The sequence below is a fragment of the Buceros rhinoceros genome, unplaced genomic scaffold, assembly GCF_000710305.1.
Source record: "Buceros rhinoceros silvestris isolate BGI_N320 unplaced genomic scaffold, ASM71030v1 scaffold6216, whole genome shotgun sequence".
Lineage (NCBI taxonomy): Eukaryota > Metazoa > Chordata > Aves > Bucerotiformes > Bucerotidae > Buceros > Buceros rhinoceros.
This window is the reverse complement of record NW_010415708.1, coordinates 99,081-118,443: the sequence shown is the minus strand read 5'-3', so window position 1 is coordinate 118,443 and position 19,363 is coordinate 99,081. Positions and strand designations below refer to the sequence as shown.

At 46.5% G+C, this 19,363-nt stretch overlaps 1 protein-coding gene across 1 annotated transcript in view; it reads right to left on the bottom strand.

Annotated features, from left to right (window-relative positions):
* Positions 1 to 19,363, bottom strand: part of MYRIP (myosin VIIA and Rab interacting protein) — a 113,211-nt gene that overhangs the window by 5,157 nt on the left and 88,691 nt on the right. The window contains exons 8-11 of the mRNA XM_010137514.1: positions 15,239 to 15,416; positions 12,077 to 12,732; positions 10,753 to 10,992; positions 886 to 1,080 (exon numbers count right to left, since the gene is read on the bottom strand). Coding sequence (XP_010135816.1) covers positions 886 to 1,080; positions 10,753 to 10,992; positions 12,077 to 12,732; positions 15,239 to 15,416 — 1,269 coding nt within the window. The remainder of the gene's footprint in view (positions 1 to 885; positions 1,081 to 10,752; positions 10,993 to 12,076; positions 12,733 to 15,238; positions 15,417 to 19,363) is intronic.

Below are 19,363 nucleotides of genomic sequence, written 5' to 3'. Positions count from 1 at the left end.
ACCGGTCCTTACAGGGATGAAGCTGTGCTGGGACTTGGAGATGGGTGGTATCAGCCAGGCATGGTGCAGCCACGGAGGCTCAGAGGGCTTAAGTTAACTTTTGAGACATCTAAAATTAGTTGTAAACCCAAAACATCCAACACTCCCCCCTCGCCCAGGTATTTTAAGTATGCACTAAAAAAAAAAATCTTTAGTATCTTCATCAGTGATCTAGAAGATGGGTTCAAGGGTACCGTGATAAAGTTTGCTGATGATACCACACTGAGCGGGACAGTGGAAGGCAGAGTCACCCGGCAGAAGACCTGGATAGGCTGGAAGCTTTATGAAGTTCAACAAGGACAAGTGCCAGGTCTTGCACATGGCGAAATACAAACTCTGCCTCCAGAGCCAGCTCTGCCCCATAAGCCTGGAGCGCAGCACAAGGTGGGATCTCCCTGGCTGGAGCACAGCTCTGCGGAAAGGGACCTGAGGGTCCTGGTGGACAGGCAGTTCGATGTGAGGAACAGTGTGCTGCAGCAGGAAAAGCAGCCAACATGACGCTGGGTTGCATCAACTCTGTCTCCAGCATCGGACACTGCTAAGATTCGGCTGGACAGGGGCTGGGCCAGCTTGACAGACCGGGTTTTTGCCAGGAATGGTTGGACCAGATGATCCTTGAGGTCCCTCCAACCTGGTGTTCTGTGATTCTATGGCAAAACCCCAGCAACACAGCTGAGCGCCCCTTTGAAACAGGATTTTTTTGTTCTATTTGTGCATTTAACAACCCCAAATTAATCCTGAACACCCACTGACGCTGCCTCTGCACCGTCCCTTTCCAGTTGGCGCACACAGAGCCACTCTCACTCGCTCACAAGAGTGAGTCCACACACTGATTCCTGTTCTTACGTTTTCTTCCAGTGTGGTGAGCTGCTCGTCCAGTCTGACGGGGTCTGTCCCCAGCGGGAAGGTCCCTCTTCCTCTGTCCTGAGCATCAGCTGGGAAATCGCAGGGACCGGTGGATTCTGCTATCAGCTCTTCAGTGGCATTGATGACTTTCAGGACTTCTGTAGATATGTTGCAGAGAGAGACAGCAGAGTACTTCTGTTTTGTTACAAGAGCAGATAGAGAAAACAACAGCATTAAATTAGGTAACGTGTAAAAGCGCCTTGCTCATCGCTGCAGCTTTAGCCACGCTAAAACAACGTACCCGGCTCGCTGCTGGGAACAAAAACTGAGACTGGAATCTACGCCCCTTCTTCTCCCTCCCTTTTTCACGCATGTCCACTGTTACAGCATGCAAAGTGACACACACATGCAATCCTCCTACGACACAACGACGGCAGGGGCGGTCCGAACCTCACCCCAAAGGAACACACAAATATCCAGCTTGAAAATCCACGCGAGGTCGATACGGCTGTTTTTGCAATAGTCTTTTAAAGAGGTTTTAAAACACAGTCTTCCTTTCTGGGTATGGCAAACAGAGGTGGGATCATCTGTCCCTGTGTCTGGAGGAGCTATTGCGTTGCAGCCGCAAACACGGGAGAGCTCCAGCAGCCCTCCGAGGCTGCCCGTTACAGAGATGTTTGCTGTGAGTTATATGACAGCACCAAAATACAACGGCTGAGCTCTAAGTGAGTAAACACCCGTATCCTCATTCACCTAAAATTACTCTTTACCTTTTCTTAACATTTATGAAGTTCTATCAAATACCAAGGAAAACTGTGCAGTTTTATCCCTTTTTTTAAATGCCTTTTTATCAGCATTCCTGATTTCTAATTTGTACTTAACTATCCTGATTCTGATGATTCTCACCGAGATTTAGGCTTCAGGACAAGCCAATAAAATTTCACCTTCAAGCATCAAGCGCAAACAGCTTGGAGACTGAGCCAAAGCTTGTTGAAGCCAATTGAAACACTCAATTTACGCGCAATACCTTTAGCGCTGCTTTGCCTAAAAGAAAGTTTAAACCCAATTTAATTCATCCCTCAAACCTGCAAAGACTTAGGGATGTGAATTAGGGGCCCACCCCTCTGTAAATTTTCCCACAAGCAGAGCATCTGGGGATCAAACCGAGGAAACGAACAGGCACTTGGCACCAGCCACCCGGTGAGGTAACGCCGGAGCATCCTCCGACCGAGCCGGTCCTGCCCAGCCAGACCCTTCCCACGCAGTCGGAGGGGATGAAGTCCCTGGGGCGTATGAAGGAATCTCCTGGGGAAAACTGCGTGGGAATTTCCTGCTGCAGGCAAGGGTGAACCCACCGGTGGGACTGCTTTCACTCCAGGACCTGAAGGACTTGGTGGGTGGCAAGGAAAGATGGCGAAGTACAACGTGCACCTCAAGGGAATAACTCTGGCTGGGAAAACTCGGTCCGGAGCTGTGGGATGTAAATAAACTGCTACGTAATACTAACAGTGTTCAGTAGGTGTCTTCCACGATAACACAGTGGCAATGACAGCAGCTAGTTTCATTGATTGGCAAGACCGTGAGGTGAACCCGCAGCCTGGGGGCAAGAACGGTCACGAATTTCATAACACCCTTCCTGCCTTGAGAAGATTGCTGTGAGGGACAGACACCCGCAGTCATGAACTACGCGAACTTGTCTGCAGCAAGCAAACATAAACTGGTGCTGGTACGGAGTAAAGGCAGCAGGCGGCCAGCTCTGCCCCCAGAGCCGACATTAACGTCATCTCTAGCACTTCCACTTCTCCAAATCACAAGGAGTAATTAGATACCTGAGATGAAAGAGCAGAAGAAAGCAGATACAGTGTGCAACGCTGCTCGGGTGTGCAGCTTGTCAGCACAGGCATCACGGCCCCAGGACACTCTTACAACGAACCAATAGCTGAACCCCAGAAATAGCCTACGCTTTCCCATTTCTTTTCACAAGCGCCTATTAGGTTAAAAACAGATCAATAATTTAATAGGGCAGAGGAGGAAATCGATATTACTTTGTTTTATTATTTGCTTTTGTAAGTACCTAATTCTTATTTTATTCTGTGAGTAGTGAACAAAAAAGGAGAAAGGCCAGACACTACATTTTCTTCATCATTCTCACTGATGTTCAAGAACTGTAGCCTCTCTTTAGTGTTCATTATTACTTACAATTTTTTTATTATCCTTTGTAGTTAATGATGGATTTTAAAAAAAAAGATTAAATTAAATTAGAAATGGTGTTCTTGTATCAGAGTATGAGAATCCATATTGGCATTTATTACAGACCAACCACTACAAGATGGGGGTTCTGGGGTTTTTGTTTTACCGGTCAAGTGTTCTGTGACAGGAAACTTTACGAAATCAGGACTTGGAGTAAAACACCACACGTCTCAGAAGGTAGTGGATAGGGGAAGAACGGTTCCACAGGATAGAACCAAATGAGTATGTTTTCAGTTGGAAGGGACCTCCACGCATCACCTAGCCCAACTGCCTGACCAAACTTGTGAAATATCTTTTAAAACTTGTGAAAGATCTGCTTTTATAGCATAACAAGGATAGAGCGCTAGAGTTTAAACGCCATGAGAAACACACGGGAAGCAGAAGTGATGAGTGGGTATCTGAAGAGTGTATCTCCCAAAACTTAAGAGCACAAGAAATACTTCAACGCATTTAAATCGGAGCTTTGTGACAGTTTTCTGCTAGAGGATACTCAGAATTGAGCTTTCCCCAGGGCTGTATTTTAAAGAGAAGTAAAAAGAGCTCAGTGTCTGCCCCCAGCATGTGGGGAGTTCAAGGCTTCTCAGATTGGAAGAACCCGACACTCAGCTAATGGTTTGGCATATGTTTTTATCTATTCTTAGAGCAACTGTCAAAAGCTGTTAAAACAGCCCATGTTCCAAACCGGCCAGTTTGCAAACCCTGGGGTGCTCGGGATATAACAAATTTAACACGTGTAAGGAAAATAAAAAGTGTCCTGGAAATCTAGTGCTTCACACCCCCCGACTGCCCACGTCAAACTTAGGATTTACGAGGTTCTATAAGAATCACCTAAAATTACAGCCACAGGCACACCAAGACCATCCTGGTAGGTGGACACTTCAGATTGCTACAAAGACCTCTTGGCTGCCTTGATTTATCCACCCCTCGCACAAAAGGTCACTGCTAACACTGCTCAGTGACTCAAGACGACAGCCAGCACGCCACGATGAAGCCTCACCCATCTGTCTTGTTGAGCAAGTCCAAGAACTGCTGTGGGTGTGATGGAGCCACGATCTGCTGCAAACGCCCCGCGCAGAGACGCCGAGCGCCGCCGGTCTCCGCTGCGCTGGGGCGCACTCTGATTCCAGCTGCGTTACCCTCCTGGATTAACACCACCTCCCACGTGAACTCGATGCAGCTGACCCAAATCTGAACATTCCTACTGGTTACGAGAACCTCGTTTTTGACTGAATTTGAGACTGAGTTTAACAGAACGGGGGAAACGTGCATTTACCCCTTTAATGACAATTGATGCCCACACACGGACTTGTGCCCACACACGGACTTGTGCCCACACACGGACTTGTGCCCACACTCGCCTTTCCCTGCTGATGCTGCCAGTATTTCCTTCGTTGTTTTAGTTCACAATGCTACACCAGAGGGTGTTTTACAGAATGCTATTTGCATCAAAGGATGGTGACTAAAAGCAAGATGATAAAACTGAAGCCATATAAGCGTCCAGACTGCTGAGAGTAGGTGAGCATTAAGTCCTCGCACACATCTCAGCAGCCTGTGACATCTCCACATGAAGTTTGCTTTGCACGAACATCACTGCTTTTATTTTTCATGCTCTGGGAGTAGTTCAGTTCTCTGAACTCCTCTACACTATTTTTTCCTCCACGTTGTACTCAGCATTTTCTCTTTTTTGCTACTATAATGATGTGCCATCGTTAGGCTCTGTTAAACAGGCATGGGAGGCAGCGACTTGAATCCGACAGAGAACAGTCAGCATCAACTATTGGATCAAGAAGCAGAGCAAGAAAAACCTTCCATCACGAGCAGCCCTGGCAGTAGTGACCTTGATGACCTGTACAATCGTTTTTACCTCCAGCCTCAAGCCGTTCTGTTGTGGTCCGAGTCACATGCCCATTTCACAGTCAATATCCCTCATTTTTTTAGGAACATTTTGGCTTGGAAGGGACCTTTTAAAGGTCGTCTCATCATCTTTTGTAGGGAGTTGAGGGGGCCTGGGGAGAAGAGGCATTTTGCCTTGCTACTGGTTGATTCATCTTTTCAGAGTAACCCGGCCGGATCCAAACTCGATGAAAACAAAACCAAACCCCAAACCTGTCTTCCCTCATCTCCCCGCCCTGTGGGAATTCACTGTACAGCTTTGGGAAGGCCCTGAGAAGTCCTTCTCCTCCACGCAAGACCTGGGACACTGTCCAAGTCACGGCGTGGGAGGACCGGAGCTGTCTACGCCCAACGGCACTCACCACCCCTGACCTTCCACAGATCCTTGGCCTAAAAGCGAGCCCCAACCACTCGTTAGCACAAGGACTGGGAAAGGAACTTAAAATTTGTCTGGATCTCTGCTGGAAGACGAGGACGCCGTGATAAACTGTGGTGTTAAGGAATTACTCTTCCGTGCAAGTCAAAGACTTCCTGCCTTGACCTTAACATCAAGATCTTCATTTATGGGCAGTCGTTCAGGAAAAGAAAGCTAAATCATCTTCCAGGTGAGCTGGCACTCTGCTGACAGGCTGTGAAGAATGACACAGAGAAACACACTCGCTCGTTTTGACTGTGCCAAGTAATTCTGATTTTTACTAACAAATTCAATTAATCGTCCTAATGTAGCTACAGATGTAATTCCCAATGCTTTGCACCGCCTCTTTTCTGCAGACAAGCTGCCTCTAATCGTGAGAAAGGAAGTTATTTTTCCAGGAGGTGAAATATTGGGGTCCGAGCTGGGAACAGAAACATTTACATCTTAAAATCGCTACAGGATTCTGTGAGGGTATCTGTAACGGACACCGGCTGAGGACGTTGCACAAATGGAAAAATATGTTTTCTTTAAAATCATCCTTGATAAGTCCTTTATATTTTTAAATATATGTTTTTAAACCAAGAAGACTACGAGCTGATTAAAATTAACAGTACAAAACATAGAGCAAGGAAAAAAGAAAAAGCTGAGGAGTGTTTTGCTAAACTAAGCATCAACCTTTGACACACAAAAGTGATTCTTATTTTATGACCAGGAGAATTCTACACAACTGATTTGCTTACCGCTACATGCGACACACTAAACATCTCATGTATTTGGAAATACAAGATATGCATCTACCTGCTCAGAGAATAAAATGAAAATCTGTTTTAATATCCGATTCTCATAAGCTGAGACTCAAATAGTGCAGAATATGAAACCTCTTCCCACCTGGACACAGGATGAGCAAGACAGTAGCAGCAAAGCGAGGAAGTGCCCACTCACTACTTACAACCTCCACAATGAATTAAGGGGTTTGGTTATTTTTTCCACTTGGGAGCTTCGGAAGATTTCTGAAGACCACGATGGTCAGAAACTGCTAAAAATCTTATTGCTGAAAAAGAATTTTAAGGTTTTTCCTTCCAGGTTTCTTACTACAGGTAAATGCACGCGAATGGGATCATCGTAGACTTTATCTTTGTCTTCTGCTCCTCTTTCCTGATAAAACTGATTTCTCATCACAAAGCCCAGTAAGAGAGCCAGCCTGCTGCACGTCTGCTTCACGCTCATGGCTCCCACAGGGATTATAAAAATCTTCTGCAATGGTTATTAATTGTGGCCAGAAGGTATGACTTTTCAGTCCTGGCATTTCCAGGAAAACATTTAGAGTTTGAGAATTTTGCTTGGGAAACGCAGAAACCCTCAGTATCACTTTATAGCATCTCCTACTATGTAAGAGACGGAAGAAGACAGACAGACAAAAAAGCATTCTCACCTGCTGCAATACAGCGGACAAAACCTGCAGCTTTAAATGGAGATCAAAAGCCTTTTGTTTTTCCTAGGCAGTGGGAAAGCAGTTCAATAAAAAGGCAGAAAAGTTACATTCACAGCTACAGAGGCGAACATTTACGGAGGTTCAGACTTACAGGGGGCTTTAGGACGAACAGCAAGGACAAAGAAACCAGCAAACACAAAAGGCCGTAAGATTCAGATTTTCACATTTATTGCCAAAACGTTTAAAATAAAGCAATGCCAAATTTATTTTTGTTTGGGGGATTTAGAGTAACAGTTCTCAATAAGACAGACACCGCGAGTGACGCGGCGTTTGTTACACAGACAGATGGGAAACGCTGACTTCCACCCTTACAAAACAGCAGCGCCGGCAAAAGAAAAATACTTTTGCAGCAGCATTACAAGAAGCCTGTTATCTCCAATTTTGGGGTCTACACGCTTGCAATTTGGGCACTGTGCAAGTTTCTAGATTCGAAAGTTGCGTCCCTCGGTTATGGAACAATCGGATCACGTTGGAAACGTCAGACAGGACACGGTCCTGGGAGATGCATGCGTCCTCTGGCCCAGCAGCGTAAGGTCCCGGGGAATCCCTGCGGCATCCCAGAGGGACTGTCTGTATCCAGACTTACACACATTCTGCCTGGAAGCGAAGACTCAGATTTCGACCAAACAGACTTGGGATCCACTTAATTTTCCATCCTAAGCTCAGTAACTAATAGTAAATACGTGGGAGAAAGCTCTTGGAATGGGATTTTGTCCCTCAAGTAACTTCATCCTCAGTTTAAAACTGAACATACACTTCACTGCTTTGCTGAACGACGAACTTAAAACTTTGGATCCTTAGCCCGATGTGAAGATTAAAGTCTCATACCTCTTGTATGGGGTTCTGGCTCCTTCAGGAGCTTCTGCTCAGTCATCTCTAAAGCTTTCAGGCATATGAAACTGGATGGCAGTTTCCTATTAACCCCTGCCTGGACCAATCACCAACCAAAACACCCAGCAGTTCAGCGAGTTGCAAGACAGTGACCACAAAAACTTCCTGCACTGTCTCCTGCGAGGATGGTGCACGCACCAGCACAAACCAGTAACGGAAGCCTGGCCGGAGCGCTGCCGTTACAGCACTGCGATGCTGTGACAGGTCTGTGATCCGCAGGAGGCAGTCACTGCCACGTCCAGCGCCATTCTCCAGCTCCACCAAGGCTGTGAGCGTACTTCTTGCCAGCGACCAAGTCCCATGAGCCGTTCCTTGCCTGACCTCACTGAGCCCTGGCCCCTTTCTTCACAAGCAGCCCCAGGCCGGAATGGCACAAACCTCCGTGGCCAACTCTCCACGGGCTGGAGGTTCCACCGCCCCAGACGCAGCCACCAGCACACACCACACCAGCAAACCGGCGATTCTGCTGCCGCAACGTGCACCCGCGGGCACAGCTGCGCACTATTCCTCTTGCTCAAGAGAGGTGCCAGGCAGATTTTCTAACAAGTGTCAAACTCATCGCTCCAGCAGTCCAAAAGGGCATATTTATGCGGTGAAAAAATGTAAGATGTACTCTCTCAAAACGTGAACGCAGGCCTCTGGCACAAATACACATGAAAATGATGCTTGTTGTACATCCTTCCCCCAAAATAAAGCTTTAGACAACCTAAGATGAATTAAATGTTTCCAGAGAGCAAAGGCATCAATATTTTATGGAAAGGATGTTTATGCTGTTATTTACAGTGACAAGGAACTTGGGAGCTTTCACTCCGGGACCAGGATCCCCCTGTGCTACTTAACTAACCTACAGCTTGTCGTTCCCAACAGAGCTGTTATGTGCCTCGTCACATAATCACGTCAAAGCAGGGCTTAAACGACCTTCCTCAGCTGGGCTGTAAGAGTCTCTGAGCAGAAGCAAATACGTAAAAGGCTTCAAAGAAATTCCTTCAGCACATGGCAGGTTGCGAAGAGAGAAACTCAACATGACTGCTGAAGTCCCTTAAACGAGGAGGAGTACACAGGAGAAGGAGACAAGAAGAGACTCAAGGTTTTAACTTTCTGTTATTCCAAACACCCTTTTTCAAGCATCTGCTCAACATTTGATTATGTGAGATTGCAGATTAAAAGCAGAAGTCCAGATTTTTAAAGAGGAAGTCAGAGTTTCGTCAGCACCAGCCACAACACTTCCAGAGACTCAATAAGCAATACATGGTTTTTGAAATTGCATTCCCTGGTCAGCTGCACCAGAACTAGAAATTCCCTGCGATTTAAGGTCGCGGATGTGTTGTGGGGTAAGTGGGTGAGAACAGAAGACTAAAGGCTAACACGGACAAGCAGCAAGACTAAAATATAACCAAGCTGGCTCAAATCCCGTATTTAACTTGGCTCCAGGAGCTCAAAGCAGGTTGTAGGCACTCAAGCTCTTCTTTTAACATCCTGGAAGTAGTGCTCCTGTATATCTGATTTGAAACTCGACGCCCAGGACAGAGGTCTGGGTCACTGGCTGAGAAGGTTAAATGCCAGTCTGAAAGATCTGTAATTCCCTACCTGTGCATTCTCCAAAAATCAGGCTTCTTCAAGAGACAGCATATTGGGGCACGGGGCTTTTGATGCACCTAAAATGACTAGTTCCCCGAAAATAAGTTTTCTGTGCTTGTCTCCATTGAGACACGCCAGCTCCTCACCTTAAATTTATTGCATGTTTTATGAGTTTAGCCGTGTCTTTGTGTTTTTGGTTACCATAGCCACAACAGGTATTACCCACCGCCACCTCCAGTATTTCATCGCAAGCCGCTGGTCAGCCGCCCTTCCAAAGAGAAGGCACGTGGCAGAAGGTTTTAAATCACCTTTAAGCACAACTGTCACGAATGAGAATGAAAGCAGCCTGCCTGTTTCTCTGCACCGGGAGCAAGCTCCGCTATCGATTCTGCTGAAGTCATGACTATGAATAGGGGATGTTTTGGTTTCTTCATTATAGACAGAAAGAGTATTTACTGCAACCACGGATGACTAAGACTCTTTTTTCACCTCACACCAATAAAGAATTAGGAACTCTGAGCACTTCCTTTTTGCTGAACATCGTTTGTCTCTTTTTTTTAAGGAAATTCTTACTGAGGAAAAGAGTAATACTCATCTTTGCTTTATTTTAAATGACTGACGTACAAATGTTCAAGAAATAATAAAACTAGGGGAAGGAAAACCAGCTGGCAGTACTTTGTGGATGCACGCAGAGGAAAGTACACCACAAAACGTACACTGGCCGTTTTGGGTGCTCAGTTCACTAAATAGGAGCATTTCACAGCCTTTAATTCTGGGCTTTAACTGTGCCACGTCATACCCATGCCAACCTCTATGTCCTCTTGAATAGATTGATATTCCCGGTTTGTCTCTGGAAGCCACAGACAAGTCGAACTGACTGCTGCTAACGAGCGCTGGTGACAAAGCTCTTCTGTGGCTTCCTTAGAAAGGTCGTGTGTACATCACGGAGGTATTCGCGTACACGATGAGGAAGGTACTTCCGCTGCTGTGTAGCCCACGGCTGAATAACTCAGAACCAGGGACTCACAGAACAGTTGTTTGAAAAGGACCTCTGGAGACGATCTGGTCCAACCTTCCTGCTCAAAGCAGGGTCTAGATCAGCCGCCCAGGGCTGTGGCCAGTCAAGTTTTGATTACCTCCACGGCTGTAGACTCTACGATTCTCTGGGGAGCTTGTTCCAGCATCTGCCCACCCTCACAGTGAAAAAAAAATATTAAACAGAGTTGCTTAAAAAACCAAGTCCTTTACACTGGGTTTGTTTAAGCAACACTGTTTAATTTTCCAATAACTTCTTTCTGGACTCTAACTTTTACAATACTGTCGCCACTCCTCTACAGTTTCCACTTACCTTCTTTAACTCTTCCTGAATGCTTCTGCCATTTTCCTCCGAGGACAAACTCTCCTTCTGGTTTTCAGGGTCCGTTCTAGGTTCTGACTCTTGTTCTTCACCAGAAGATGTTTCCTTGTCGCTCATTTTAGCAGCAAGCTGGAATAACCTGGATTTAAGCTCCTCCTCCATAAGGTCAGGCTTGACATCATGATGCTGATCCTCACTGCTTACATCTGTTTCTGACAAATCATCGAAATCCTACAAAGAAATTAGGAGAGTGGTGTAATTACTGTATCTGTGTGTAAGTAATACACCATGCCTATGTGGTACTCCCCGCTCCCAGCACTGCGCTGTTTTACTTCACAATGGCGCTTAACATTTTCAGCTTTCCCAGTGATTGTTTACGTAGGTGGATCCTCTGCAGCAACGATTACTTTCCAAACGCCGGCATCCTTGGAACGAGTTCCATCTTTAGGAGCGCCTTCTTTTCCTGCTACTTAAAGGAGGGGAGTACGCTGAGCCTCCCTTCAGTACAGCGGGTGTTACAGACTCGACCCCTTGCAGGAAATCTGAAAATACCTCATGGACTAGGCGACCTTTGAAAGCCCCTTCCAGCCCAATCCATTCTCCGATTCCTCTCTGGAAGGGTTGCTGCTGGGTTACTTTAGCCACATGTCACATGTGTCGAGCTCTTCAGGAGGTGGCAGTGAGCTATTTGTGAGGAGGTGACACCTCTTTCACAGATTAACAAATTAAAATGGTCTTAGAAGATGTGACAACAATAAAAATAATAGATATATCGAAAGGCAAATATAAAAATTGCAGCTACACTAAGCAACGTCTCCTCTCAAAAAGATAACGAAAGCTAATGTATCAATATTACTATTACTAATAATACCAATCATTAAGATTATTGAGGCAGAGACTGGTGGTTTGAGTGGCAAAAATGGACGTTACTTGGACCATATTTCAGAAAAAGCCCCTTCTGAATTTCTGCTGCTCGTTAGCTTCATCCTACACCAGGACATTTGCAAACAGCACACAAAAGAGTCCCAGGCATTGAGTTATTTCTTATTCCACTAACAAAGGAGTTAAAAAAAACCCCAACACAACAAAACAGGTGAGCAGTCAACATCCGCTAGCTGTTGGCAAATCCTGGCTTCTTTCCTTTGTTTTAAGAGCACTGCATTTTTCAGCATTACCAATGTCACCGAGCAGAGGGAAGCGCCTGCTCCTGGTACACGTAACACTTCACTTCCGCTGCTTCTCCCTTAGGAGGCACGAGGAAGAAAGACAAAGCCTGTGAGAACACGGCACCTCCCGCTCCTGATCCACACAGCACAATTACCTGGTTTAAATTCATCTTGTTGGCTTTCGTGTGGTTTTCGTCTTCACCTACATCTTCGGAGAGTGCTTTGTTCTTCCTCCACCGTCTTGATCTCTTCTCTAAATCATACTGGACTTCTTCGGTCTCGCTGCTGTCCGAGTACTCCAAACTGGTGGCCTGCGGATTGAAATTCACATCCAGTTCTCCGTGGAAATGTTTTTTTTCCACTCTAGGCATATCGCTGTGAGTTCTGCTTTGTAACCAGAGGAGTTTGCTAGGTCCTTTAGCTTCCTGGGAAGAGTTCACTGAAGATGTTTCCGAATCGGACAAGAGCGTCTCAGTATTGGTGTATAAGCCGGAGGAAGGGGAGGTCACTGCCTGGTACTGCTCATTGCCGTAAACCCAGTCAGTACCATACTGCGAACTGGTGTAATAGAAATCGTCTGGTAACTGCCGAGGTCTCCGACGCAGCTTGTTCAAGGCCACATTCCAGTCGTAGTCGTCCTCGCTGTCTGAGCCCATCTCGTCATAGGCAGACACAATACTGGACTCGTTCTCCAAAGCTCTGAATACCTGACTCTTTGGTTTGGCGAGCATTCGAGGGCGAGGCAACGCGACGTTCTGCAAAGCCACCCAGTTTCCATCAGTGCTTTGAAAAACAGAAGGCGGATCTATGAAAACGAAACAAGAATGATTGTCACCGCAGTGTGAAAGGCTCATTTTACGGCCAGCTGGCCCCAAACTGGAGGGTTCAACATAACTACCAAATGCAAGCGTTACTGCTCCATGAACTCGCTCATGCTGAGAGCCATCCTATTAATCACCGCTTAGGGTCTCGGTGATGACTGTCTAAGATGTGAGAGTACTCGGACCAAAACTTTTGTCTAAAGGAATTTTTAGGAAGGGCTGAGGGAACATCAGTGCTCAGACATGTATAAATCCCGGGTTTTGCAGATGCCTGATTCTGTGTGCACTTCTGGTCCCCCATCTTAAAGAAACGATGGAAAAAGGACGGGAGAAGAGCAACAAATGTTACACCGGGTTCTGAAACAGCTTCCATTCAAGGCATGATGAAGTAAGCCAAAGCTCCTCCACCCAGAGGTGAGGAGACTGAGAGGGTACACTCTGAAAGAGGTGGGGGAACCTCTTCACGTCAAGCGAAGCTAGAGAGATTGAGGTACGAAACAAACGAGAGAAAAGGGGGAAGCAACAGGTACCAGACCTGTGGAGCTTCTTGCCTAAGGGTGTTATGGATGTGAGAAATTTTTCTGGGATCAGACGGAGACGGCTATGGCCATGGAAAAGAAATCCACTGAGGTTCCCTAAATAGAGGAAGATGCCCTTTTCCCTGTAATTGTTTGTGAAGAATGTAAGTATGCAGTAAGAAGGTGTGCTTAGTTTAAAAGCAGAAACAGTCTGTGTGCACTAGCACCAGAAAAACACTCCCGCAAAAACGAAACGATAATTAAATGGTAATTAGACTTAGGACTTTGGCAAGATGGAGAACAGTTTTTTGTATTTGTTGTTACGCATTTGAATCCTTTTGGTTTATTCCTAAAATTCCTTCCTAAATTTCATGCCAACTCAGAGAGCTTGAGAAAACACATCGCATCCTCAGTTCACTGAAGAAAGGGCAGGATCTCAGTTGATTACATCTTAGAAGGTAAGCATGGAGCAGGAAAGGAAAAGCCACAGAGATCTGTGTTTTCATAAAGCTGACTCAGTTTTATCCCAGCTCCAAGTAATGCCACATGCTCCCTTCCCAAAAGTCACTGCCTGGAAAGAAGGGTTTTGCACACAATTCTTCGGGTGTACGCTGTATATCCACGTGCAAATGAAGATCGATTCAGGAAGTCTCCCTGTAGAACTATTGGCAAGGGAGAAAAAAAAGCACAAACTCGCCACTGGGCTTGAGTCACCATTTACACCAGCGCAAGCTGTCACCAAAAGCAGCTGTGAACTGCTTTTTAGCTACATGACCGAAAATGACGTTACCACCCCAAACTCAGTGGAGATTTCTTTTGTTTTCCGTATCCTAATCCAGAGCCGCTTACTCCTGCCTCGGTGAGATCACATTTGCTCCACCAGCTGTTCACTATCAGCTCAATAGGTGTCACAATTTCATCACAAATGTGGTTTGTAGCTGAAAGAAGCAGAACAAACCCTCTGCCTAAAGCACCCCCTGAAAGGAAACTGGGTCAGTTTGTCAATTCTGTTATGGTTAAGCACTTTGTTAAGTACTAAATTGCTCAACAGTTGAATTCAGTGGGATTGAAGTGGGTTCTTAAATTTAAGCACCTAATTAACTGAAAATTTGCCTTCCACTGAAATGCCCAGAAGAGCACGTCTGACAGCAGGGTGGGATGTGCAGCTCCCCAAGTAACACATACTTAGAGTAGATTTCAGTACTGCTTTACTGTTTCTCTCTTTTAGGAGGAAGGAGGAGTACAGGCACTGTCTGATTTTCAGTCTCCACGTTATCATCTTGAAGCAAGCAGGGAACTGGATTCCAAGCAGGGTTCAGGATATGAGGCTGACTCGGGAAGCTGCTCACCATCTGTCATCCGTATTCACACCCACACCTAATGCAAGGGGACAGAGGACAGACCCAGGGAAGCGGCGGCTCTGCAAAGTTCCTACTCACACAGCTTCCTCAAAGCTGGCCGGAGGCAGCAGCTAAGCAGGGCTGCAGAGAACAGCCCAGCGGTGAATTCATCGGGGCTGAAAATAAAGGTGCAAGGGGGAATCCTAACGGTGAATTATTTCACTGCTCGGTTCACCGTGTCACTTCAGGAGCAGTTGTGCAACGCGAGGAACACTATGGGCAGCTGCAAACTCCTTCAGCCAGTGACAGAGCAGGACCCTTGGCCTCTTGTCTGAGAACTTCCGAAATGCAGCCAGATTAGATGGCTCATGTTTCTTAACAGTCCAAAATCAACCCCCAAAGGTCCAAATTTTGAATCTTTCTTGGAAAAAGAAACATTAAGATGAGCACTGACACAGCCCCCAAAAATACTGACACTCAGCAACATCAAACAGACATTTTTACATGTGACCCTTGCAAGCACAGAAGCCAGCAGAATTTTCCTGGAGAAGGTCCTGGCTTTAAGTCATGTTTATTCTACATGTGAGCACGAACAAAAAAAAAAGAATCATATTCGTACTAGAAATATTTACTTGTTTCATTTAGCCTGTCCACACTTTTCCAGCTGGGCAACGCGGAGAGTTTGTGTTCCTTCTGTTTCCTGAATTGTCCTTTTTGCTGCCTCCAAAGAGCCTCGGTCACAGATGACGCAGGGTCTAGTCCTTTACTGGACACGTCTTCACTAGCCAGGGAGAACGCAGACTGAGACCTCTGGGGGAATAAAAATCAAAGAGCACACATTAAAAACGGGAATACTTAGTTATCCAAGTCTTCACTGTAGTGCGGGCGAGTATTCGGTTACCCACGGAAGTGCAGGATCTACCAGCATCCAGAAAGGGAATTTAATGCGTTCAAAAGAACGGTTTCAGCACTGGATTGCTTATCTATGTGCATTTCTGATGCTGTGCAAGGAGGCAGGGAATTGTTCATACCACCACGGACCAGATGGGAAGAAATAATTAAGGTGAAGTTGTTAGGAATGCACTTGGTGAGGACCAATAGCTGAATCGCTTCAACTCAAGCTGGCCAGAAAGAGAACCCATTGCGGTGAGACATGATGATCTATTGTTGGCTCAACAGCCCATCTGGTGAAACCATTTGCAGAAGATAAAAATTGAAAGCCAGCAAACAAACAGCCCGTTCCCCAGAAATAACCGTGCAACCCAACTGATTTTACTGCAGAATTATTTGTTTGCCAGGACACAAGGATCACGCAATATACTGGGCAGTTCGGTGCAGCCTTGCTCATGAAGTCAGTTCACAGCCAACACAGCCTACGGCTGCACACCGCTGCTTCTAGGAGGTCACATTTCTGGTCAAAATGAGGTAAAATGCCGTTGAGGCCCTGATGACTACTGAGGGGAAGGTGTTTCCCTTTGGATCGACGTAGAGAGATCAGATAGCTTCGGTCTGACCTAGGCACTGGGGGCAGTTACAGAAGGCATGTTCAATTTAGCCAGTTTTTAAAAAAATGTGAAAGCTGGCGGTGTCCTGCTGATGTCAGGAGAACTCACTCTTACACGTCAAGTCACATAGGTGATTCTGGAAACAAGGCTATGGCAGTTAGCTCTTCCCCAAAACCTTTTACCACTCAAACCCTCTGTAACTGTGTGACGCTCGAAGGGCCAGTCTGCCTGTGTCAGAGCTCTGCTTTGCAGGAAACGGGTAACTTGGCTTTCGGCTATTTTCACATCCCTTCAATTCCCAGGACAGCAGAAGCATTGCTGGGAGTGCTGCTGCCTTCAAAACAACACCTACACCGCTCCTCTGGCTGCACCTCCTCCCACCTGAAATGCTCCTGTGTGGGACTTGTGTAGCACGCCAGAAAATTTAATTAACTGCAGATCTCGCTGTATCCTTGGCTCAGCAGCATGATTTCATAATGGATCAGTAAAAAGAAACACAACTAAGTACCAGGGTTTGGCTTGGCTTTTGAGCTCTGGAGGAAAAGCTGGAATTATTGCCCTTAGAATGGAATATTTTCTGTACCTGCAGTGACCACGTATCTCGGTTAATGCTGTCCATGCCAAGAGAGGTCCTAATGCGACGCACTGGAGTGTTTCATTCCAAGTTCAGCGACTCAAACCACTCTCAACAAGCTCGAAGTACTGTGTCATTTTATGACAGGGAACCCTTCAGATGAGTCACTTGCACAAACCAGCTACATTCCAGTGGGTATTTAGGCTGTTCCAAACCTCAAGCTAGATCTTCAGCTGATCAAGACCATCTGAACCCTCCTTAACCCTGTACGAGAACTAATAATTCAACACAGAACAGGCAGGTACATGAATTGTTTTGCTATAGGAGTCTGCTCGTTAACTTTGATTTCACCCTGCCAGGACAGATGGACAATATAAACGAGTCTGACACAAACTTTCCGCCTGAACTATGGCAAGTTTTAACTTCGTCGTAAAGCAAGAACTACCAGGCAGGAACGCAGGAGCTGTGCTCCTGAGTTACAAAGACACATGAGGTCAAGAAGATCCTTCCCTCCCAGCTAAAGCTACCAGCACCTTTTCTAACCAGAGTTCTGGTTCTTCAGCAGAAGACCCTGCCAGCCGGGTGCTAGTCGAGGCGTATTTATTTGTGGTGACCTACAGGGCTGCTCGGGGTGCCTGCAGCCAGGCTGGTGCTGGTGCTGCCATCAGCGGCTCCATCAGCAGATGGCATTGCAGCCCAGCAGGTCACCGGCTGCGCAACCTGCCCACGCTCCTCGCAGGCATGTGCTGCATCCCGGACTGCTGCGCAGTACAGCTCCGCCTGAAAAACACCCTTACGGCATCAACAGGCGTCTCCAACGCTTCCGTTCAGTAAAGCCCCCACCAAAACCTGCCTACCAGCATCTGCTGAGAGGTGTTTACTTCAAAAAGAAATTCCAGACTGAACGGGTACATTATTCTCTTCTTTTTTTAATCCCTCTTCAGGGGAGTTCTGCTGCTTCGTTGTAACGGCTGGATGGAGAGAACTCAGCCTTCATCTTGTACTGGACTAGCACTAGGAGGAGTCATTTTTACACGTACAGTCCTGTTCCACTGCCGGCCCTCAAGAAAACCCCAAACACATGTGGCTGCTGAAGATTAAAGAAGGAAGGAGTGAATAACAAGTAATCACAAACAACAACAACTCCTACTGCATAATAAATAAATACTCCATCTTCTGTCCAACAATTTACAAGCTTGTGCTCCTGAATACGGAATAAATTTAAAACAACACAAAGAACCCAAAGCAAGATCATCTCTTCATAAAACACGCTGGTGAATATTGAGTGTAATGTTCGTAACCATGGATTGAGCTACTCTTATACCTATTCATGTTGTTTAGAGACATAATATAAATATTTTGCTCTTCATTCTTCCTTGAAAGATGAAAGAACGTGGGTAACTCCTGTTTCTTCTAAAGAAAAGCTGAAGTGGTAATTCAAAAGGGATCCCCAAAGCAGCTGACTGAGTTCTACAAAGGATATTCTGGATCGAGCATGTTTATCCCTCACTTCCCTCCCTAATGTCATCTTGTTTCTTTGGTCTCTTTTAACTACTAGTATAACAGTAATTTACTCTGCACTTGGAGTAGATCAAGGACTCTCCCAGCCTCAGGAGGGATAAAGAACCCCGGGTGCCACCTGGGTGTGTGGCATGTGTATGCCACAGCGTCACTGCGTGCCTTGAAGGCACTGGCACCTCAGTGCTGGGGCTGAGGGCAGGGAGGGGACCTCTGGATCTGGGCAGCAGAGCCTTGGCCTCTGCAAGAGCTGATCCGTGGGGCAGCTGCTTGACCTTGTTTATTCAGGGAAGCAGCCTAGAATTGAAGCATCAACACAGATGACTTAGATTTTATCTGTCCCCTCACCTCACCTGCAAATTCTACAGCCATGCCTGCTAGAGCACAGCAAAACCTCTTGTCTGCGTCTCAACTGCGCTCCATGAACACGATCAACGCGCAGACAGAACCAGCGGGTCCCACCCGCCTGAGCAGACCCCGAAGCACCCGCAGCTAAATGCATCCCTTGGCGAGTAAACTCCACACCAGAAAGAAGGTACGAGCTCCCCACCGGTGCCGCTCTGCCACAGCCTCTTCACCCCTGGAAGTGATTTTCTCTTGCTCCAATGCAGGCAGTGCAGACATTCAGCCCTTGGAGGGAAATACCAAGGGTTTCAAGCATCTGCTCCTTCCCTAATCTTGTACGTGGCAAAGGATCTGTTAACAACCCTGCGGCTTCTGAAAAAGGGCAGCAAGGACAGATGAATGGGAGATTTTCATGCTCAGCTGAAAGCAAACTCCCCTCTTCATGCCCCGACCTAGCCCTGGTTAGGATATCACAGCCAGCAGGGCAAATCCTTGAACAGCAGGCTGGGAGAGAGCGCGGATGACTGGTTCAGTTTGGATTAGCTGACCTTGGGGATGCAGAGATGGGTTTTGCAAGGCGTGGAGGCAGGAGGTTATACCTCAACAAATCCACGCAAGCAGCACAGTTCAGTCTATGTAATGGATGATGGGAACAAGCCTACGGAAGTTTCTGGTACATCAGTCCTCAGGTGCTGTGACAGGAGTAGAGGGTAGAGGTACCAACGCAACTGTCATCTAAGTGGTGCCTGTACAGGTACCCTTGTTTAGCTGTGGCTGTTTCTCACATGCTCCCCCATGGCCCATTCTCTTTCCCT